Consider the following 23970-nt stretch of genomic DNA (forward strand, 5'->3'; position numbering starts at 1 on the left):
ATGAACATGCTCCTGTGAGTGAGAACTGTGCTGCCTCCTGTTACAAAAGGGATAGCTAATAAGACGGAAAATAGAATGCCACTGTATCAATCCACGGTTCACCCACACCTGAAATACGGCATGAAGTTCAGGTCATCCCATCACCGCTAAGATATATTAGAACTGAAAATGGTGCAGAGAAGGACAACTAAAATGATTCAGAGTATACAACAGCTTCTGTATGATGAAGGATAAATAAAACAGGGACTTTCCAGACTGAAAGAGGGATGACTAAGCGAGACATGATAGAAGGCTGTAGAAATTGTGGATGGTGTGGAGAAAGTCAATAGAGAAGTGTTATTTACCCTTTCGCATAACACAAACCAGGGTCTGCCAATGAAATGACTAGGCAGCAGGTTTAACATGAACAGAAGGAATATTTCTTCACACAACACACAGTCAGCTGGTGGAATGTCTCACCAGCGGGTGTTGTGAAGGCCCAAACTATAATGGGGCACAAAAAAGAATTTGATAAGTTCATGGAGGATTGATCCCTCAATGGCTGTTAGCCAAGATGATCAGGGATACAGCCTTATGCCCTGGATGTCCCTACCCTTGTTTGCTAGAAGCTGGATGTGGATGTTAGGGAATGGATCACTTGACGTTTGTTCTGTTCCGTGGGTCCCTCTGAAGCATCTGGCATTGGCCCCTCTCAGAAGAAGGGATACTGGGCTAGGGACTGGTTCCATTTGGCCATTCTTATATGATTATATTGAAACTGCTGCACAGAAAGTAAAGGGTGGCTTGGATCCCTTTGCTGCTGCAGGCATGTGTGGACTCTGGAGCTGGCTGAGGGATAAAAATGCTCCTTCACTGGTAAGTTACTGAGGGTTTACTGTGATGTAAATGGGATCAGAATCTGGCTCATTTGGTCACAGGGTGGAGCGTGAGCACGCTAATGAATGCAGTGCTGCCAAGTTTGGGCAAGTAGCAGTGGCCAGGCTCACCAGCAGTACTTACCCAGCAATTCTCTCTCCCGCTAGGTGGCTGCATTGGACTTGGATAACATTTACCTGAAGTATATGATGGTAGTGTTGGCCGTGGTCCTGCTGGGTCAGTTCGTGGTCCGACGCTTCTTCAGCCCATGACAGGAGTGGAGGCCGGCAAACCGGCCAAACTCTCTCTCAGCACTCCACTCCGTAATAAAGACATCTCCCGAGAGAGAGGGACTCAGGGAACCAATAAGGGACAACAGTTTGGAAGTGATGGCTCCTCTGCTGGGACAACACCCTCCATGGCACAATGGTGGACTACCAAGAACTAGACAGAGAGACATTAACATGGGATCTGGGAGGTCGGGCTGGAATGATGATCTCATCCAAAGATTGAATCCAGCAGTAAGGAACATGGGCGTGATGACATTCCCAGAGATGGGGTTACAGGTTCCTCCAGCATACACAGAGCAGAGAAGCCCCCCCAGAGGAACAGATGTTGTTCAGATTATGTCTCTCTCATCCACTCAGTGCCATTCTCTAGAGCACACCCTGGGAAAGATGCTGAGTGCTCTATCCTCTAATCATGGCATCTCAGCCCAGATCTCTCCTGCCTACACATAATGGAATTACAGCCACAGCTGATGCAGTCCCTGCTTGTAAGTCAGAGGAGGGGGATAAGCCAGTACTGGAGACTCTAGGAGGTTTTGCTCTTACCTTCTCTTGCTCCCAGCCTGCCAAGCTCAGACTCTTAGCTTCCTTGATTACTTGTAAAAAGCATTCCTGGCCACCTCTCAACAAGCACACAGTTTGGCATTGTGACAATCAGGACAAGAAATCCAGTTGCCTCCAGACAAAATGGCAGACTGATCCTGTTGGAGACGAGCTTCCCAAAAGGAGCATCCCAGATATCTAAACAGGCCTGTGCTAGTTGTGGTGGTCATCAGTCCAAACTAGGGGAATGCAGAAGCCTGAATTTTTGGATGGCAGCAAGTGTATAAAAGAACAGCTGGTTTTTTTAAATACTAAGATATGGTCAGGTTAAAAACCATGGAGTAAAACAGGAGTGAATGTCTTGGGTTGCGATGAACCATCCCAAGTCTTCAGTGTTTGGCTTACAGGCACAGCAGGTGATGGTCTCCATCCAAACACAACTCTTCCCGTGGACGATCCATCTGGTTAGGCCCCCCTCACTTGACTCCTGTACTTCAGTTGGTGATGGGAGATTGTCAAACGGCTCACCATCAGCTGTTATTCAGAGGTAGCAAAGCTGTGAAATCCCCAGTGCTTTTTTTGTGTTGAAATCAGGATGTCTAAATCTGGATCTGACCCATGATGCCTGGGATTCCCACTTCAGGTTACTGTGTAATGCTTGCAAACAGTGACTGGAATTAGGCTGTGTCCACCTGGGCCGCAGACGGGTTTATACCCAATTCCTGTGAACCCTGTTCCTAGCACTCTTTGGCCGAAGCCAAACTGTCTTGTCTAAAGAGAGCTGGAGATCCAGATCTTTGGATAATAAATGTTTTCAGTGCTGTGAAGCTGATGACCCGGCTCCTGTCTAAAGGCTAGTACAAGGGGCTCAAGCTACCTAATTTTATCCTGGAGACTGGATAGAAGAAGTAGCAGCAATAAGACTATACGTATCTCAACTGTTATCAGGGATTTTCCCATACTTGCCTGTTGCATAAACCTTTGCTGGTTGTGCTGTACAGTTGGCTAGGGCAGGAGGCAACTGGGAGGCACGTAAAGGGATGCTGTGACCACTCTACTAGGCAGTCGCCATGGCGAATCTCATAGGAATTACCAGATCAGATTAGCTTGTCTAGTCCAGTAGCTCATGGCTTAAACAATGCCCAGGTGCTTCAGAGGGAAGTGAAAGAAGCCTGCTGTAGGAAAATGTAGGGTAATCTGCCCCTTTGAAGACCTCATCCTAATCCCTAATAGTTAACAGATGGACTTTAACCCTGAAGCATGAGGTGTCGTATCCCCTGCAACATTTGTGTTGGCATTAACCTGGCTATTCCTGCTATCCATATAAATTTTCACATCCACTTTGACTCGTGCTCAATTCTTATCCTCAGAAACACCTGCGTTGGCTCTTCTATCCAAGTATGCGTTATATAGAAACAGCATTTCCTTATATCAATAGAGAGTGACCCAGCTTTTATTTCATGGAATCTCTCCTTCCTTGAGAAGGGAGAATATTAGCTTCCCTTCGCTAGACTATTCCTTATTTCATACACATGTCATCTCTTATTCTTCTCTATAAGGTAAAATAATAGCACATTTCCCCTCCTCTGAGTGTTCTTTCAGGCCCTTGACCATTCTCTTCGTCTGTCTCAGTCCCTCCTCTAGTTACACAACGTCCTTCTTGAAACCAGGTGTCTGGTACTACACAGAGTATCCACAAACCTCAGACAGTACAAAGCTTAGAATATTTTCCATCATGTGCTGCATTCGATTCCTTATTCTTCCTGACATCTTGTTAGCTTTCTCCCACCAGCTGCACTTTGCATTAAGGTCTCACATAGCTGGGACATCCAGACTCCTCTCCTGTGTTTGATATAGTTAATTTGGAACTCTGTGAGGTGTATGAGTAGCTCCACCACCACTACCACTCTTTCCCTCCTGTGTGCATTACTGTGCATTGATCAACACTAAGCATCACTTCCCATCATGTTGCCAATTCACTTAGCTTATTAGGTCCCTTTGGAGTTTCTCAGTGTTCTCTCTGGTCTCTCCTAACCTAAATAATACTATTATCTGCAAATTTTGAGGCCGCATGGCTCACCTTCTCTTCCTGGTGATACTTAACTCCTGCCCTGAGGCACCCAGCTGTTACACTTTTGCTGGGATTAAAATTAACCATTTGTTCCTTTCCTTTATTCCTTATCCCTTAGCCACTGTTTGATCTATGCCAAGGAGTTTTCATGACTGATTAGCTTCTTTAGTAGCCTCTTGTACAGGACCTTGTGAGAGGCCTTTGGAAAGCCTAACTGAATTATGTCAGCTGACTCTATTGATACCTGCCAAGCACTGTAGCAGGTGAGTGAAACATGATTTTCCTTTGCAATAAACCATGCTGGTTAGGCTTTATCATCCTGATCAGGAACAGATTATCCAGGGCCATTCTAGATTCTGCATCAGTGGTCATTTTTAGTCGTCATTAGGGTTTTTTTCTAAAATATCTGCTCTGGAAATTATTTTGGAGATGTTCTCTCACCTGTGCTGTACAGGAAGTCAGACTAGGTGATCACTGTGGTCCCCTTCTGGCCTTGCAATCTTACTGATCTTCCAGATGTGTGAGTATTCGAGATGTGAGAATATTTTTTTGTTTCGACCAATTTCCCAGGTACCGGATTTAAGGCTAGAAGTGTATCTTTTTTTTTTTAAATAAGATGCTTTATGGTAAGTGATCAAGTCCCAGTGAAGTTAGTGGCACAGAGCCCCAAAAGGGAACCTTTAAAACTTGAACGTTTGCTTTGTTTACTGCTTTTATGGTCTGCCACTTCTGAAAATATTCAGCTGGGCGCTGTCAGATCCAGCCCACTGCAAGGACTATCTCCGGGCCTTTGCTTGTCCCCCTTTTGACGTTAGTAGACAAGCATCCCTGCTCTTGGCACTACTTTCTAAGGGGACAAAAGGCAGGTTTGAACTGGGAGATGAGACACATAGTGCAAGGAGCTGCTAAATGAATGACTGATCTGCAGTACTGTATTCAGTCTCTGGCTGGCACTGTTGTTGCACAAGTAAATAGCTGCCAGACACATTGAAGGGAGGAATGGAGAAGTGTCTTCAGGTTAAGTCTATTTGAAACCTCTTTTGAAAAAGACAGCGAATCTAGTTGGGAAAGCTGCTATGCGATTTTTAACAGTACCTTACATTGGACCAGTTGGCCCTGTTTCATTGCTAGGGATCCAACCCAGCCACCATGGGGAGCTGACTTGGGCTGTGTGTTCTGATGTGCTTTGAAATAAGAATGTAGCTTTCATCTTTGTTTGTTTGTTTGTTTTAAAAAACTGGGCTACTGTTCAGGGAGCACTGGATGCACTGGGAGCCAGGGCTGGGAATGGGCAAAGAGAGCCTGTTCCCCTTGGACCTGCAGGTTCAACACCAGCGAGGAAGAGGGAGATGCAAAGAAACACAGAGCAATGACAGTGTAGAACAAGTGGGTGAGCTCAGGGTGAAAGCTATGGGCAGGTGTCTGCCTTGAAACTCTCTCACCATTGGCACCTTTCTAGTTGTCTTAGCTGGGGAAGACTGCACTGAGACCATCTGCAGTGGGGTTATGTCAGAAAATTTGGAGGGAAGAGACAGGCCGTGGAGCTAATTTGAGTCAGCATATGGAACACGATATGTGATTGTATTATAGCCAGCAAAGCTGGGATGAATTAGGGTGCATACAGTCATATGAAACCTCTGGGGGTCGGGGAGAGGCAACTGCCCCCTTTGCCCCACAGCAAATGACTCACCTGGTTGCCTGTGCTATGCACAGAGCATTTCAGTCTCTGGGTGTAGCAGTGTAACCAATTCTTCCCCCCTTTTTGTCTCGGAAGGAGCCCTCCTTGGTCTAAGGAAATTAAACCCATGCAGGGGGGAACGAGGGGACAATCCTTGTCATAATACCAAGCCACCACACTGGGGTGAAATCAGCCGGTGATGCGTGGTGATGAAGTTGATTGTCTGAATCTTTAGCAGAGGGAATGCTGAGGGTACCAGCCCACCTAATAACTCCTCCTTTCCTGGAAAGAAAATGTGGATGTTTGCAGCACTGAATTGCACAGCTTTCCTGCAGAGTCCCCCCTGCAATGGTTCTAGCCTTGTGGTGCTCACCTGCGGAGTTTTACCAGCCCACTAAGAAAGCGACACCTACTGTGGCTGGGTGCTGCTGGAGGAACAGAGTGCTAGGTGGGACAGCCAATCCCCTCTCTGCCTGTGGTGCATGGAATGCATCCCTTCAAATCAGGGAACTTTGGACTCCATTTAGAGCAGCCCCCATACTGCTCCAAACTCTGCCAGCTGGCTTTTGTCTCTAAGAGATCATACATCAGCTGGGAATTTCCCAGAGTTACCACCTCACGTCCCTTCCCTGTCCCTGAGGTAGGAGCTGGCTCTATGGCTGCTGGGGACACCCCAGGAAGGGCCTTAAGGAATTGGAGTGGTGCCAGGCATCTGCCCCAATAACCCTTGATTAGAGTAGATACACAAAGAGAGAAGCGGGGACAGGGGAAACCTAAACTGCAGTATTTGATGTGATGTGTGAGGAGGGTTGGGCGTTTAAGAGCTAAAGCAACAGGACCACATCTGACTCACACATTCCATCCTGCCACGTCCCCAAACTTCACTCTGTGGCCTGCCAGCACCAGCCAGGCATGGGTACAAGTAAGGCCAAGGATGTATTTCAGGAAGGAGCATGAAATGTCCTGCCTGTCTAGCTTGCAGGACGGGGAGGGGTACAACATTGCCCAAGAGGGACTTGCCCCTTCATCATGAGGTATGGCGGTGGCCCTCTGTGAAGCTGTGTTGGTGTGGGAAAGGGGGAGAGGTTACATGTATACTTGAAAGCCATACTGTAGCTCCTGTCTGATTCTGTTTTGCTTTATTAATGCTTTTCTGGGAAGCCTATTGTTCCACAGATCAGTTCCTCTGAGCCCTCCAGCGATTCCTGACTGACTTAGTATGACTGGGAGCAGCTGGGTACCTCCAGTGAGGGGCTATAGGGAGACAGTACATCACGGAGCAGTAAGGCTCACATCATGCCTCCTCAGATGTTTGCAGTATCTTCCCTCAGCCTGGTGGCAGTTGTATCCCTGGAGAAGATATGGGTAATCCCCTTCTGATTGCCTCATCCATGTTTGCAAACCATCTTTAATAACTCAGGGGTAAGAGGTGTCTGTGGAATGCTATAGATTGTTTCCCAGGAAAACCATTTCCTTGCAATAGCCTTTTTAAAAAAATATGTATTTCAAAATAAAAGTTATGTGCACTTGCAAGTCTCCCTCATTCTGGTGTGTGCCTGTGTGTACGTACACATGTTGTACGTATGACCCTTCTTTGGAAGAGTTCTCCTGCACTTCTGCACCTATCTGCCAACTTCATAAGGCAGGAGAGGTGCTCTGACGGTTAGGGTGTTCACCTATGACTTGGGCTACTCTCCCACAGCCTCCTTTAAACTCCAAGCTTATTGCTCCAGCTGTAGATGGACAATAACACTTCCCCTCCTGCCTGGCCTGCCCTGAGGAGGCATTCACCATGGTTGTAAGCCTGGCCTAGCCACGTTACCGAGGGCCTACGGAGGCCTGGCTGAGCAAGGCAGTTGCAGCTTGCACACAGGGTGTGGGTGGCTGGTGGCCAGGGTTCTAGAATGTCATGTGTTCTAGAGCCTGACTCTTTCTGCTCCCTACACCTGCTGCTTCGGCTAGGATGACTGCCTGTTTCTTTATGTCCTCTCCTTGGCTCCACTGTGAGTCCGTGAGCCCTCTGACAGACGTTTGCCTAAAATACCAGTTTTCTAAAAAAAGCGCAAGCTGCATAGTTGATGCCACTGAGCTGTAGCAGTTACAAGACCATGAGCCATCCTTAAGTGGGCAGTGTAGTCAAACAATGGGGCTACCTTGGGTAAGCAGGGAAGAGCATTCCTGCTTGCATTAATGGACACAGAGCCAGGGCACAAGAGGGATGCATACCCAGGGAAGAAGTGGAGGATGCCTGGTCTTGTGCTGTCCCCAAAACACAAGAGCTGCTGCTGCTGCTGCAATTTAGAACAACTACATCCCTGTGACAGACACAGATTGTCCTCTACATACTTCCCTCTTCTGCTGCCTAGAAGCAAGAGTCTCTGGTGACCTCCTTTATGTGTATGTGCTTGTCTTCTCCCTTGGACACTTTGCTTCACTGGTGAGCCTCAGACATGTCCCCACTCAAATTTGCCCATTAGCACTGCAGCAGGAGGAAGCACAAAAGAGGCTTTCCAGAGGTCAGAGAAGACCCAGGATGGCTGAGAAGTGACCACAGGCAGTTCTTCTTTCATAGGACTGGTGTAGAGAAGCAACTACAATTTCACCCGAAGTTGGTTGAGCCAAATGGCTACATCAGGCAGAGAACAGGGAGGACTCAGAGGCACCAGTGCTCAAGGCCCTGCAGTGGCAGGGAACTGAGGGAGAGAGAGACCCAGCTAATTCTGGCAAGTGACACATGCACTCTAGTGAAAGGAGAACCTCCCCACTCAGGAGCTGACCTGGGGTCGGGGGAATTCCTTCCTACCCGGCACATAAGGATCAGTCAGAGGTCCTGACCCACACAGACACATCTTCTAAGAGTGGGCAATGATTCCATGTTCCTCTGCCCAAACTCAACTAGATTTTCAGAGCTGCTGAATGCCCACTGACTCTGGTTGGCATTACTCCAGATGTACATCAGTAGGTCTGCATCTGCCCTTGAAATCCCCTACCACTCCAGGAGCATGTTCTCTATACACCGCTTAACTTCAAGACTGACCTCAAAGCAAGGCCATACTGCTGTGCCCTGTCTACAGGAGCCCCTCCTATCTTGCTTCTTGCCCTGAATGACCTCTCAGTTGGACTCTGTGCACCTTGAATTCCAGCAATGCAGAGCAAAGGAGCCACAGTGCAATTCCATCATTGACTGTAAGGCACCCTCTTGTTCTCAGGCTCTGCCTGACTTTCTAGGACATCAGACGGGCCCTCTTATTCCTCCTGTGAGATAGGGCCTGATGTTCGATGGTGCTGAGCACGCACTGCTACCCTTGGCTTCCACTGGAGCTGCAGGTGCTCAGCACCAGAAGAAATCTGGATTCCAGAAATTACCCAACCCTAGAGTGAGACAGATGGAGATGGGTTTGGGCTTAGCCTCCCATCTGGCTGAGACTGGGGGGGCACCATTCTCCCAGTGCCCTATAATCGCACTCTGCAGGGCAGGGCCAAAGACAGTTGCATAAGCATGCGTTGTATCATCACCACTCTGCTCTACCAGCTGCGAGGATGGGGATTTTTACATCTGAGATGACCAGACTTGGCTGGCTAAAGGGAGATTGCAGGTGAAGGCACAAGGGGATGGGGGTGAATTCCAAGTGGCCATAAAACTGAAGTTGGTGTGAAATGCCAGTGTGAATGAAAGGCTTGATGGTCTTGTTATCAATGGTGGGGAAGCACAAGGACATTTCCAACATGTGCAAGGCCGGGAGCTGCCACTGGCTTCCTGGTGAAGAGCTAGCTGGCCTGAGAATCATGTCTGCCAGTCTCTTGATAGGTGTGAAAGGAAGCTACGGCAGGTGGGATGGAATTGGGCACAGAGGACAGTAATTACATTACTGAGAACTTATGGGATATGTTAACTATTGACTATACATTATTTTTTCCTGAATATCAAATCCAGATCTCTGGGCTCTTCCTTGTTCTGCTCCCTTTCTTGCCTCTCCTTTTAGCATGAAACCAGTACAGAGCAGCATTCCAAGTGCAGGGTGTTTGTTTGCCTGATTAAGACAAATGCAGTAGTGCTGTACTGCACTTGCCCTCCCTGAGGCCCTGTTGCTTCCTGCTAGAGCTCCTCTCCCACCATCCCATCCTGCATCTTTAACCTGAAAGGAAAGATGGTGCTTGGTCCTGCTGAGGAAGGGGACTGGACCGGATGACCTCTTGTGGTTCCTTCCCGTTCTAGTGCTCTATGATTCAATGAGACTTGCAAGTTACCCGATTTGCATCCTGCACCAGCCCCAGCCTAGACATCAGCTTGCGCCAGTTGTTCTGCTAATGCTGTTTAGGCCAAGCAGCATCTGTAGCTGGCAGGGGATTCGGGAAGGGGGGAAAGCACACAGCTCTGTCAGCATCATTCGGACAGGAGAGGTCACTGAAGCAAAAGGCCTGGTGCAAGCTCGATGCATTGACCCTCCTCCACCACAGCCCTTTCACCCAGTGTTTAGTCTCCAACACCTCCTTAGGTCCAGCTTCCTGGTTTGCCCAGGTCATAGCAGCCATAAAACCCACAACTTGTGCCTCTTGTGGGCCAGGAATACTGAGGTGGACCCTGGCTTCTTGGGGGGAGAAGTCACCTTCCCAGCTCCACTGATACAGTTCTGTTTCTGCACCAGTGATTTCCACATGGCTGCGGAGAGCAAGTCTTCTGGTTTGAGTTAATGGGTTCTTAGGACTTTGGCTGGCATGCATCTCCAGCTACACCCATCCTAGCCTATACTGCCCAGTGGAGAATACAGGCTAGGAGGAGGCTAGGCTCCTGACCGTCATGTTCCTGGCCTACCCCATTCGAGTCACTGTAAGAAATGGGTCAGAATTGCTTTTGGTGGATGGAGACTGCTGTCATCCCAGCTGTGTTTATTGATCACTTCTCTTCAGGGGACCCAATACTTGTCTGTTTCCATGAGCAGCAGAACTCCACAAGAGATTCTGGTCACAAAGCTCACCATCCTCTCCCCAGGTTATCTGGGGAGCAGAGCTGCCCAACAGACCCCTGTTCCCTGCTATACCTAATCCTGGGGTATTGCAAGGGTATCCCTCTGTCTCACCACCCAAAGACAGACTTGAACCTGAGCTCTGGAGCTGAGTGCAAGAGCTCCTACAGGTTGAGCTAAAATCCAGCTGGCTTTCAAGCAGACTCATTCTTTCTCTGTGTAAGTAATGTAGGTGCCACTGCATGGGACAGTGAACTCCATCCCATCGGTGTGTGGGTTACATCTGCATTTGCTACAACACCCATCAGCATGGCATCAAAGTCTGTTCACTTCAACCTCCATTGAAACCTAGGAAAGGGCCTGGATTTAGGGATCCTACCTCTGGATCCTCTACCAGAAACTAGGTGATGAAACTCCCTGCTCCGGAGACAGGCCTGGAGGGTTTTACCTGTGGCTGGGTGCTGCTGGAGGAACAGAGTGCTAGGTGGGACAGCCAATCCCCTCTCTGCGTGTGGAGCATGGACCGCATCCCTTCAAATCAGGGAGCTTTAGACTCCATTTAACAACTGCTCCCAGTGCTCACAGCAGTCGACTAAACTACAGGCACCAAGTGGTTACAGTATCCCCCAGGCCTTAGTTCCATCGCCTATAAATACCTTTATTGCAGTGCTGCCAGGCAAGCCATTACAGTGGAACTCAAGTGAGGTCACCCTGTATTCCAGGTCACTCTATCTCATTCTGAAAGACTGACTGAGTTGACTTGTTTAATATATACATGCTATCAACAGCAACCCCTGCCCACACTGATGTTCCTTGTTCAGGGGAAGTTAAATTTCAACAAAAGATAAATGGCCCAAATAAAAATATCAACTGTCTCTGTAATCCATCCTGCCTTAGGCTTCATCTGTTGCTCCTAATTAAATTACTAAACAGAAACAAAAGCCCACATCATTTTAAAGATTCTTTTTTTTTAAATTTGAACACTAGTCTGAACCAGAATTCAAGATCAAGGCACCATGAACCTAAAATCTGGGCTTTGTCGAACCTCTCTAGTCTGACACTTTCTCGTCCAGTAACATCTGCAATCCGGCATGACTTTAGTTAACCAGACGACCACTTATCAGGGGTGCGGCTAGACTTCCCGTGGTCCCATGAAGTTTGCTTACAACTGCCTGTCCTGGCTCTCGGTGTTCTGTGCTGTTATTTAGCTGTAATCTACTCCTGAATGTCTTGTAAGTGTCCCATATGCAGTGGAAGTATTGTCGCTAGACAATACTGACCTCCTGTCGTCCAGCTAATTCTGCTGTCTGGCACCAATCAGGTACCAAGGGTGCCTGACTAGAGAGGTTCAGCCTGTACTTCCTTATCTCTATTAGCAATAGGCGTAAATTGCAGCAAGGCAGGCAGATGTCAAACTGCACATGTACACCGGCAGGTAGATGAGAGATGGGAAAACATGAAGTAGGAGTTAAGTAGCTAGATAAGCAGCTATCTGGGTTAAACAAGAAGAGTATTTACTGAGAAGCATAGAACTCACACTCTGGTATGTCGTGTGCACTGTAATAGTGATTTCATTCATCATTGCTGTTCTTCATTCTGATTGGCTAAACGGAAAGAAAATAAGCAAAGATCAAAAAAGCAGTTCGGAGAAGAAAGATGTGCTCATAAAACCTCAACTAAGCAGTTAATGTTCATAAAAAAGAAAAGAAACACTGAACCTGTTTCTTCTTTTTCTCACTCAGCAAATATTAAACATTTAACCCTTCTGCAATGCTTTCATCCTCAGGCCTTTAAGTGTTCCCTCTATTTTCTTCCATCCATGGGCAGAATAAATTTTGTCATGTACACCAAGGCATGTGTAGATGTGCACTACCAACACTCCCTGGGAAATTGGCAATTATTGCACCCATTCTGAAACTGATGAAAGAGAAGCACTGAGCAGAGATGTGACTTGGTGAGGTGCATGGAAACTTACACCTTGAACATGACATTTAGAAATGCCATCTTTTCAGCCCCCAGCCATTCACATCTAGATATTATCACAGGTCTAAGTGGGTGGACTTTCCTTATTTGTTACCAGGTAGTGAAACAAGGCCTGGCACTGAGTTTTACTATCATCATAAGTTTGTTTAATACCAGTAAAATAAATACAACTTCTCTCATAGATGAGTTTTCTCTGCATGACACCTGTAGTTTTGTCACCTGTCCAGAAAAATCCCCAATCTTTTGGCTGAGATCCAGTGAAATACCTAGTATCAGGTCCCTCTCTCATGCACAGCAGCAGCCTCACCAATCTCATTCTCCTGACCTCTCTCTGACACGTAAGATCCCACATGGGAACTGAGATCATTGAGATAAACAGATTTTGATCTCTCAGCTGAAATGAGAATATTGCAATGCTAAGGGATTCACAGTAAAGATCCCTTCCTAATATATCAGATTGCAATGGTGCATTAGTGATAGACGTGGGAAAATTATTCTTAACAGATTATTTATTAGACCAATTTTCTCCTTTTGAATCATCCATAAGCAGATCATAATTTTTCTCAGTTTTATTCATTATTCTCTGAACAGTATCCCTGACTAATTCTTTCTGTGTTGCTGATTTGCCCGAGGTTCTTGGGAACATCTAAAATTTGGAACATGCTGAATGACCGCATGAATCACATGGTGTCTTCCTCTTCCTTGATTGAATGTGCACAACTCTTTGGATCAGAGAGCCAAAGGCTATGTCTTCATGAGAGGGTTTTTCCGGTAAAACTAGTCAGTGTGTCGACAAAACTTGGCATGTCTGTAGGCAGCATTATACCTCTCCACATTCGGGTATAATGCCTTTCTCAACAGTTAAACTGAAAAAAGAGGCTTTAAGCTGCTAAATGATCTGCCTCAGTGACCATGTTCTCCATCCATTTGGGTCAACAAATGCAGAGCTTACCTGTGCTACTGGAGGGCCTCAGCATGCATGGTTAACTGAGATTTTGTGGCTAGCTGAAAATTGAGCTCCTTGGTGCTCAGCTCCTCAGAAAGAATGCTGAATCCTGGCTCTGGAGAGTGTTCTGGAGTAAGATACAGAAGGGCTGGGTTATTTGAACTGGCATATCTGTGGCCTGCCTTTCCTGCAGAGACATTCATGCTCCTCAGAGACCAAAGGCTCAGTCCTGTAAAGGGACTGGATGTTTCAGTCATGTTTGTCCCCATGTATTTTGTTCTGATTACCTGTAGTCTGCCAAGACAAGGAAAAGACCCCTGGTTTCTGGAAGGCCAAGGGGAGCCTGTTGTTTTGGCGACGCACCCAGGCAGTGCAGAAAGCAGGTGCTCTGCAGGTTTTCCTGTCCACTGAAAAATTGCACCTCAACCCTTAGCCTTCTAAAAAGTTCTCTTTACTGGAAAGAGTGAGATAATTTCAGCCTAATCTCTAGCTTTAAGACCTATTTAGGCTCCATTATGAGCTCTGTACATTGTGCCTGTTCCTTATGCTGGTCCTCCACACTTAGGCTCCATCTACACCATGAGCTAGCAGTGTGATTCCTCTGCTTTTATATAAATATTAGGGTTGCCAGCCAGAACGAGATGGACCAGACGCCAATGCAGCAAATGGCAACCAGTTGGGAGACCTAGCAACCCTAAGCTTGACCAGAGCTAGTGTGTGTATATAAACAGAAGTGTGGCTGCAGTAACATGGGCAGGGCAGCGACCTCGGCAGCAGAGGGGTGGGTCAACTATTTTCAAGTGGCTTTGTACGTGGCAGGTCTCAGCAGTGCCTCCAGTCTGCTCCCAGTGGAGTTTGCTCATGGGCTAACATTCCTGACAGACCACCGCTGTGGTGGTATTTCTGCCTGTTTGCCTCCCTGAAACTGCCGTCGGCTTGATCCCCAGTGAAAACAAGCAGTATCAGGTCTATCCTAATGTGTACCCATCTGCTTACATGGGAAGCTACTGGGGAAGAAGCATAGGGCAATTATGCCAGCCACATGCCTACACAGGAAAATTATCCATGGCCAGTTATACTGGTTTTATAGCTTCTGTGCCAGTAAAGCCAGGGCCCGAGAGGCACTGTGAACTGGGCCATTAGTTTTTTAGCTGAAATATTTAATGTCATGAGCCTCCTACTCTATAAAGTGTGTTAGGAATTTCACAGCCCAGGCTTAGCCTAGGTACCATCTGTGTTGTACAGAAATCCATCAAACAGCATGTTACTGTGAACAGAGATCCTTTCGCACCCTGACCCTTGAAAGAAAATACCAGCAGCTAAAAACTGTCGATAGGTTGCTTGCTAATGTAGTTGCCAAAGAATCATGAAGGAAGCACTAGTCAGTGCTTTGCATTATCGCTACTCCATTGGAATGCGAGCAGTCAGCCGGCTGACTGCACTAGGAACTGCTCTGTCATACACAATAGCAGCATTGTTGAATGATGGGCTTTTCCAGTCGCAAAGCGTTCATAATGGTGGACTCCGAAATGAGATGCAGGTGGCTGTTGTTCAGTTAATGCCTGTGTTACATCTGTTATTTTACAGAGATAATTACCGTATGGAAACAGAACGTCTCCACGGAGCTGTGCTGATTTATAGCAGCTAAGGGAATAACTATGCTGCAATAAAAAGACCTGTGGCATGGTTGCAGCTGGCCCAGTCTGCTGACTCAGATTCATGGGTTCAGACTGCTGGGCTATGAAATTACAGTGTAGACATTTGATCTCAGGCTGGACCCTGGGCTCTGAGTCCCTGCAGATGGGGAGGTTTTCAGAGCCCAAACTCCAGCTCCATCCTGAACAACTACAGTGCTATTTTTAGCCTGCTGCCCAGTCCCACAAGCCTGAGTCAGCTGACCCAGTCTCCCAGACTCAGTGCTGCTGGATGTTTATCACAATGTAGAAGTACCCTGAAATCGGGGTCCCCCCACAAAACAGTAATTTTCATCTGCTCCTTCTGAGTGCAATAAAATGAAAGGATCTGACTGGTTCTATCACACAATGTTGTACAGGAAGAACTGACACTTGTACTCGGGCCAGCACCTCAGCTAGTGAAAATCAGCATAGTCCTTTTGATGCCCATAGAGTTACTCCAGTTTACACCAGCTGAGGATCTGCCCATTTACCTTTTTCATTAACGCAGAAGCACACAAATACACAATCCCACATACAGGACTCATTCTCACACTCCTATAAACACACTCTTACTGACACACAGACACATAGATGCATCATTCATTCCTGTTCAAACAATCAACACGCAGGCTCATACATAAGGCATGTACAAAGAGAACTCACATGCACACTGTCTCTGTCTCTCTATCACAGTCACACTCTCACAAAGGGATTCCCTCATTGCATCAGGGAGTGATATCTTACCTCTGTGCGTGTGAATTTGGCATATTGGATCCGCCCTCTACAGACAGTTACACAAATGCCACGCAAGAGATACTGGATAATTCTTCCAGACCACAGGCTCCGCACACACGCCCTTTTCTCTGCTACTTCAGTGTAACTTAGATGATAATTTCTTCATTGTGTGGAAGCAGCAACAGAGCCAGAGGCTGGCCTTCAAAATCCACACATTTGCTTGTTGTGTTTTCCTGGAGAGAGAGGGAAATCAACAGGGAGAAGGTGAGTGAAGGCTGCTGTTCTAATAGATTTAGCTTTGTCAGTTTCAGCAGCTGCTTTCCAAATTAGAATACTATGACAATAAAGTGTCACTTCCACCCCTTAGCTACTTCAGCAATCTTTAACAAACTAGCCTAGCATTTCCACTGTCTTTTTTAAAAATAACTCTGGCAGTAAGGATTTGCTCTGCTGAGGAGAAAAAATACAGCCTGTGCCTTATATAATTTTAAATTAGGACTTACTCCTGTTGTTTTGCTCAGTGCAAGGCTTGTTTTCTGGACCCCAGAACCTCCACAGTGCTGTAAACTGTCTGGTAAAGGATTGATTATTTGTTATGATGCCTGTGTGTATCTGGTGTTTACAGATGTTTGTGATCTGCTGGATCCAGGGTTCTAGGGATGACCTTGCAGAATATTAGTAATTTAGCCTTGGGTGATCAGCGTTAGTTCTGGATCAAAATCCAAAGCAGGGAACAGTATTCAGGTCAGTTCTCTTCTCCTGATCTATGTCCCCTGACAAGTGTAAAATTACAGAACAGACAGATCCCCAGGGACAGTTGTGTCCGGGGTACTACCGCACCTCAGAGCTTGAAGTAATTATTGCAAACCTCAGATATATGGTTTCCATCATCAGTTTCCCCACCATAAAAATTGTTCCAGCCCCTGTGCCCAGGGACAATTTTTTCCCCTAAAAGATGTATTCTGAATCTTTCCCCAGCCTTGGTCATTGCCAGAGACAATAGCCTTCTTGAAGTCTTTTGCTTAGACTCCTACAGGGATACTGAGTATGATCAGAATGCTCTTGTACTGCCAGGAAGAACATTCCATGTGTTCCCGCTGTTAATGAGATTGGGTTTAAATTTATGAATGGATCCAGAAAGAAAGGGTTGGTTCACTGAGAGGCTAGACAGGCACATCTCAGTCTGCTCCTGAGGGTGAGAAGAACGTTGAGGACTGGGGGACACTCAGCCGTGACAATAAATATCGCCCAGAGTCATGTCAGGACTCTACAGCTGCCTTCAAAAAGTGAGCATGTCATTTTACGGTTCAGGCAGTGGATTTAGACTCAACATTCCTTGGTTCTGTACCTGGATTTGGAACGGAATCGCTCTATGACTTAGAGCAAGTCAATAAACCCCTCTGTGCCTCAGTTTACACCTTTGTGAAATGGGAATAAGACTCCCTCTCTGCCTTCCAGGAGTGCAGTGAGAATTAAACAATGTTAGGAGGCACTTTGAAATACGGTGATGAAAAATGCTTGCAGTAGATGTTTATTTAGAATATAAATATAGCGTGAGAGATTAGCTGAATAGAGTAGAAAATGGGGGCCCCAAACACTGCCTGTTTTTTTCATGCTGAGAGAAGCATGCAGAAGAGAGATAACAGCTGCACTGAGAGATCTAGCAGCGCACATGCAGGAGAGTTGGCGCACTCTGTGAGCTGTGGTATTTGGACAAGCACTGAGAAAAGTGACTTTAGTCCTGTCTTCTAAGGACTGTTTCAATGCAGCCATGTTAGTAAAATAATAAAATTGAAGCAGCCAGTGCAATGACAGAGAGCAGTGAGGAAGTAGTAGTATAGGGGACCCACTTTGTAAAAATGACCAAAGGTAAAAATCTAACTGTGTTAACCAGTGGTTAAGTGTCTTGCTCAAGATATTATAGGAAGTCAGTGGCAGAGTTCGAAAATGGAACCCAGGTGTCTTGGCTCTTAATCCCCTGCTCTGATGACAAGGGTACACTTTCGGACAATTTAAAATGATGAGGCAAGTCCCTGTCCCATTGTTCTAATGTTTTGCCCTTTTTATCTGAGGATCTCACAGCACTTTACTAAAGAAACCATGTACCAGCAACCTCATTTTAAAGAGGGGGAAACTGAGGCATAGAAAGATGAAACATATTGCCCAAGATCACAGGGTGGCAGAGCTGGGAACAGAACCCTGACTACCTAAAACCAATTTCTTGCATTAGCCACTAGAATGTACCTATGGCCAGTTAGACTAAGGTAAAGACCTGCAAGGTCTTAGTCAATATGGAAATAACCAATGTCCTTGGTAAATGGTGCTCACTTATTTCTTTTCAGTTACAAAAGGCCTGGACCAGCTACCCAAAGCTTAGTTGGAGACAGTAAGAAGGGATGTGGGCTCATGCTATTGGGTTCTCTGCCTTTCCTCATATTGGGGGATTTCTTGGCTGGTTCTTGACACGAAAGGAGGTGCCCACATGGTTTGAAAGTCTGAAGAAACCCTCTTGGCGTCCACCCAACAAAATGTTCCCCATCATGTGGACTACCTTGTACACAGGCATGGGGTAAGATTCTATGCACAGATCTTTTTCTGCTTCTGCAGTTCTCTACTTCTAAGGGAGATGTTACTGCACTCTCCCACTTCACTCAGTTTGGGGCTTTCCTTCTTACATACCAAGTGGGTCGGAAAGAGATGCTCATTTTCAGAAGATGAACTTTGGGTACTGACCTGAACTCATTGACTCGGCCTGGAACTTTTTTTCCTGCTGGGGACTTCGTCTACATCGGGTTGAGTTTGCACTGAGGATCAGGATGACAACTGTAGAACTTCGAGAACGTAGCTTAGATCAGGGTCCCATTGTGCTAGGCAGACATTTTCCCTATCCGATGAGCTGACTGCCTAAACAGACAAGAGAAATCATGCATTTGAGGTGATGCTGGGCCACAGAGGTAGCTGCACCAAGGCTGAACTGGTGCTAACCCACGGCTGTAAGTCAGTTCTGCACCATTTTGCTATGTCTAGACTAGGGGTTGCATTGTACAAAATAACCCTCAAAACCAAGTGTAACAAGCCATAAGAGCTGTCTCTGGCGAGACTGAAATCTGCTCTTGGAGCTGTGTTACAGTAATAATTCTGTGGAGCAAGATCTGGTATCTCCTGACAGAATAATGCCTGATCCCACAGCATCTTGGAGAGAAGACAGCAAAATTCTAATTGTGATTTTCTTCTTCACAGCTATGCTTCATACTTGGTGTGGAATGACCTCGGTGGCTTCAACAGCAAAGCCATCATCCCACTGGGCCTCTATGGGGCTCAGCTTGCCTTGAACTGGGCTTGGACTCCCTTATTCTTTGGCGCCCATAAGCTAAAACTGGTAACGTGTCCATGTATATCTGCTGATATTTTGTGTGGTCAGTGTCCCTGAGCCACCTGTTTGGAGCCTTTAAGAGAGTCTACAGCTACCACCAGCCACTAGTGCCATACTATGTGCCAATTGGAAGGGCATCTTCGCAGACCTCAGCATCTGCTCACACTGCACTTGATTCTAACTAGCGGTGTCAGTCAGTCCCTCACACTCCTGACCCAAAAAGCAGGGCAATTAGGGAACCAGTGTTCTGACTGCTGTGGCTTCCCATTAAGAATTTACAGCTAGAGATAAGCTTCCTTGAGTGTCACACCCCAGTCCAACTGGAGGCAGGGCCATGATCTTCAAGGGGGCCACCATATTCACAGGAGGCTTAGCAGGCTATAAAATACACCTCCCACAGGCAAGCCCATAACAGCCCCACTCTAGCTGGACTGCCTTCATAAGAGTTACTTTTATAAAACATAGGGAGAATAAGATCCGAGCAGTCGATGCCTGACTCATTTTCCTCTCTCTTCTTCAGGCTCTGGTGGATATTCTGTGCCTGTACGGCCTGGTGCTGGGCACCACGTACTCCTGGTACCCCATTAACAAGACAGCAGCAATGCTGATGGTTCCCTACCTGGCCTGGCTGACCTTGGCTTCTTCTCTGACCTTCTGCATCTGGAGGGACAATCCTCAGGAGGAAAAGGAAAAGAGCAACTAAGACAAAGAGAGGGGCTGGTGAAATGAGGTCATTCCGTGAAGCCAACCCACTGCCTGATGTGGTGAACCATGAGCTGATAGCCTAGGGATGGTTAATTCTATTCAGATAGGCACCAGAACATACATACCATTTGCAAAGGGAGGATGGGGATAATTTGCACAATGCAGTGGCATGTCCCTTTAAGGTAACAATACATCTTTAACCTGATAACCCCAGCTCCTCTCTTTCTCCAGCAATGCTGGTCTCACAGCTGTATGGTGATCTTAAAGGGACTCTACCAGGTTAAACCTCACAGGCCAAATTCTCCTCTGCCTCTGTAAATTCAGAGTCACTCCACTGAAGACAATAGAGCTATTCTGGATTTCTATTAGTGCAACTGAGAGCAGAATTTGCTTGTATATGTTAAACAAAATTCTCATCTGTGTGGCAAAAACACCTGAAAATTATTAAAACAGGACAATTTTTAGAAACCTAATGGCTTTTTTTTGCCAGTCCTGTTGCCTAACTTTTTGCATATCGTTCAGTTTGGAATTTTTATCAATAGCCATTCGCTTGTCACCATCTGGGTTGCTTGCTCGTTACTTGCCTTTCTCTCTGCCTGTGAAATGAGCATGATCACGTTCATTTTCTGCTTCTAGTCTATTTTGCTTTGTGGTTTTCATGTTCCCGTACAATGCTGCAAGGATGGGAATACAAACAACAGTATGGAAGGGAAATGCTTATATCTCCCATCTCCAAAATACCCACCCCACCAAAAGCTCTACTCTGCATGCACTGAAAAAGAACAAACCCCCAAACATGCACTGAACCATCTATATTGCTAAACCTTCAAAATCTTCAGACCAACTCCTCTAAATGTTGTGCCTGAGACTACCAGGCTGCAGCTGGGATTTTCAAAGGTGCATAATGGAAATGGATGTCTAAATCTTATGGAAATTCAATGGGAATTGTGCACCCAACTGCTTTAAAATCCCAGGCAGCAGCACTTGAAGTGACTCACCTTGGGATTTTCCAGGATAGCTGCACATTCTTAGTCATGCAACAAATAGGTCCATAAAGACTGCTCATGTGAGACAGTGTTTGTAGACCAAGGTCTGTAATACTGATGAGTTTGTGCCTCCATATAATCACCAAGAGGGTCCTGGACTAATCAGCTACCTAAAGTGCTTACCAGATCCCCATCACCATAGTATCTGAGCCCCTATACTTGTTACACTCTCAAACACACTGTGAAGTAGCACAATGCTGTTATCCCTGTTGTACAGACAGCAAAACTGAGGCATGTAGCTACTGAGGTCAGAACTACACTAGCACATTTCTATGGTAAAGCAATGTGACCTAGAGATGTTATTTTTATTTTATTTTTAAACAACACTTCTATATTGGCAAAAGCCCTAATGTAGATGTAGCTGTCCCAGCAAAAATTGTTTTTTCATGGTAGTTTTTTTACTTGGGGAGTCAAGCTATACCTATGAAAACACTCCTTTACCACTGTAAACGGGATCTACACCACAAGGGTTTACCAGTATAGCTGTACAAGGGAGTGGTTTCTAGTGCAGACTAGACCAAAGTGATGTGTTAAAGACCAGAAAAGCCGTCTGTGTCAAAACAAAGACAATGCTCAACACCTAGGCCAATGCCCTTAACCACCAGACAATCCTTCCTTTGCAGAAGACAGAAATTCAAAACATTGCACCTTTACTCTCCATCAGGGCTTAAGTCAGAACTTCAATGGGACTTTAGCATGTGCTTAAAGTTAAGCAGGTGCTTAAATGGTTTCCCAAATAAGGATATTTTCCTGAATGCTGCCAAACTGTCTCTTTTCAAACTTTGTGGTAAACTATGGGTCCCATAGCCCTACGGCTGTCCTCAGTGTTTTATAGGTTCCTATGCAGTATTATTAATCTGGTGTCTCGCAAAGGATCCCCTCCCATCTTGCTGACACACACATTGAATACACAGCAGACCATGTGGCAGACCATGTTTGCAGCCCAACAGGGTAGGAATGAGTGGCTCAGTGCACTTCACAGCAGTGGAAAGTCACAGTTCCCTGCAGAGACCCCTGCCCTGTCCCTCACACAGAACTTACCAGGCTGGCGCATTCAGCCCTGTGAATACAGCCCCTGCCTATGGAGACTGCAGCACATGCTGTCTGTGGGGGAACTGACCCACTCTTATCCGCTGTTCTGGGGGTGCCCCACATTTGGAGGTGCCCTATGCAGCCGTGAACGCTGCTTATGCCTAAAGAGGGCCCCTCGTAGGGCTATGAATGAATCAGATTGTAGTTAAACAGCCCCTTAGCCTAAGCCCAGTGAGTTGGAGACAGTTGACATGTAGACATACCCTTAGAGCGTAGGTTGCCAATTTTGGTTGGACATATTCCTGGAAGTTTCATCACATGACATAATCTTTAATCATTGGATAACGCAGGACAATCCTGGAGGACTGGAACCTCTATGAGAGGAAGGTCCATTCAAACAGGGCTCTGTCTGCTAATGCATCTGCTGGGAGCCTCAGGCCCTTTTAAACCACTGGGACCTGGGACAATTGCCCTCTTTGCCCCACTCCCATAAGGGGGCTTGCATTCCCCCGTTCTGATCCTTCTGATCAGTCTAAGCATTAGATGCTCCCTGATTAGATAGAGGATTCACTATTTTTATGAAATAAAAGCAATGTATCTATCTTCTCAAAGGATCTTTTTACTGGCAGCTGATTGCAAGGGGTGAAAGCATTATTCTGAGTGGTGTCTTTTAAACTGCGACTGTGAAGAATTATATTTGCTTTTAATAAAACCAAGATATTTTTTGTTTAAAAATTAATTGTTTGTGGTTTCTGGCTCTGCAAAAGGTCCAGGAAAGGTTCATGGGACCCTGGTGGGAGCCTGTGCCTATAGCACAGAACTTGGAGGGAAGGAAATGACACTAGTTCTTTGAAAGACGCCGAACCTTGTGGGAACACACTCCTCAGTGCACAGGTGAGAGAGTGGATAGATTTGATAAAATTACAGATTTTCATGCTGGCAGGACATAGTCTGACCTACTGCATAAAACAGGCCAAAGAATTCCATCCAATGACTCCTTGCATTGAGACCAGTATTGGGCTTTTTGATGGCTGTTTTTTTTTTTTTATGGCTTTACTGTAAGCTAGCAAGTCAGATCATTCTGGGGGTGAAAACTCTGGGAACAGATGTTCTGTGGAGTTAGCACACGGAGAGCAAATGAAACTTCTCACCCCTGCTCATGCTGATATGATAATCTCGCCTTTCACAGAGAGGGAAAGAGGCGATACGGCAGTGGGATGGGATGCCCTGCCATGCACCAGATGGCTGGAAGTGCAGCTGTTTATGGCGAAGGCCACACCTCAAAATGGAGCAGGGAGGGACTGCTTTTTCCTGTCTGTGAGACACTGCGCTGGGTTCTTAACACCTTCAACTCACTATGGCCCAAAATTTCCAAATCACTCACCCTCTTGAGACATTCTGGGCCTCATTTTCAGAGGTACTAAGTTCCCACAAGTCCAAGTAAAGGGAGTGGGAGCTGCAGGTCCCAGGCCCACAGTGAAACAAACAACAAATCAAGGCACCTGAAATCAGTGGCTATTTTTTAAAATTTGGCTGTTATGTCTTGTTTCCTCGTCACTTTTTCCATCCGAGCCATCATTTCTTTCCACTGGTGAAAGGTATTAAATGGCACAGCAGAACTTTGCCATAAAGGGCAGAAGACAAAGCTTTCTTGGGGGCTATACCCAGAGGCTCACTCCTGAAGGGCTGGAGTTAGCCACTCCTGGTTACAGAATGGGCCACATCTGGATGATCATTCTCTAAAGAGCAGCAGACAGCTGCAGTGATATGGACAATGCTCAGGGATTACAAATTGCTGGGAGAACAACAAAAAGCTTTGTGGCGCCTTATAGACTAACAGATATTTTGGAGCATAAGCTTTCACGGATAAAGACCCGCTTCATCAGATGCATGTGGGGTGGGGGGTTCAGAGGGGTATTTAAAGAATGGGGTCCCAGAAAAAGGGAGGGCCAGAGCTGCAGTTGTGTTGATGCAGCTCCACCGCTGCAGCAGGTCAGGTGAAGCGACTGAATGCCAGCCAGGAAGATGTTCTCTCATCGGCATAATTCCATTACCTCTGTGAGCGGCAGAATCTGT

The 23970-nt window shown here is 46.4% G+C and overlaps 2 protein-coding genes and 1 long non-coding RNA gene across 5 annotated transcripts in view; 2 read left to right on the plus strand and 1 right to left on the minus strand.

The window, feature by feature from the left end:
• The window catches only part of BAK1 (BCL2 antagonist/killer 1), a 37845-nt gene extending 30883 nt beyond the window's left edge, over positions 1-6962 (plus strand). The window contains exon 6 of the mRNA XM_074977300.1: positions 1023-6962. Coding sequence (XP_074833401.1) covers positions 1023-1127 — 105 coding nt within the window. The 3' untranslated portion in view covers positions 1128-6962. The remainder of the gene's footprint in view (positions 1-1022) is intronic.
• LOC142001762 (uncharacterized) overlaps positions 1-15887 on the minus strand; it is a 29978-nt gene extending 14091 nt beyond the window's left edge. For 2 of the 3 annotated variants that reach the window (XR_012642565.1, XR_012642564.1), the window contains exons 1-3: positions 15748-15887; positions 13334-13454; positions 11936-12002 (exon numbers count right to left, since the gene is read on the minus strand). This is a non-coding gene — a long non-coding RNA (uncharacterized LOC142001762). Of the gene's footprint in view, positions 1-11875; positions 12003-13333; positions 13455-15747 lie in introns of those variants that run through there. The other variant, XR_012642563.1, reaches the window with a different exon arrangement.
• On the plus strand, positions 15831-22629 carry TSPO2 (translocator protein 2). Its single transcript, XM_074977301.1, has 4 exons — positions 15831-16002; positions 18081-18307; positions 18979-19117; positions 19632-22629. Exons 2-4 carry the CDS (start codon positions 18135-18137, stop codon positions 19812-19814), a joined length of 495 nt encoding a protein of 164 aa, XP_074833402.1. The 5' UTR covers positions 15831-16002; positions 18081-18134; the 3' UTR covers positions 19815-22629.
• The last annotated feature ends 1341 nt before the right edge of the window (positions 22630-23970 follow it).

The sequence above is a fragment of the Carettochelys insculpta genome, chromosome 26 (genome assembly GCF_033958435.1).
Source record: "Carettochelys insculpta isolate YL-2023 chromosome 26, ASM3395843v1, whole genome shotgun sequence".
NCBI lineage: Eukaryota > Metazoa > Chordata > Testudines > Carettochelyidae > Carettochelys > Carettochelys insculpta.

Excerpts from the sequence above, each read along its gene's own strand:
- TSPO2 (XM_074977301.1), top strand. The coding sequence starts at position 18,135 with ATGTGGGCTCATGCTATTGGGTTCTCTGCCTTTCCTCATATTGGGGGA. Across the intron at positions 18,308-18,978 it reads ACCTTGTACACAGGCATGGG|CTATGCTTCATACTTGGTGT; the intron begins GTAAGATTCTAT and ends TCTTCTTCACAG. Across the intron at positions 19,118-19,631 it reads GCGCCCATAAGCTAAAACTG|GCTCTGGTGGATATTCTGTG; the intron begins GTAACGTGTCCA and ends TCTCTTCTTCAG.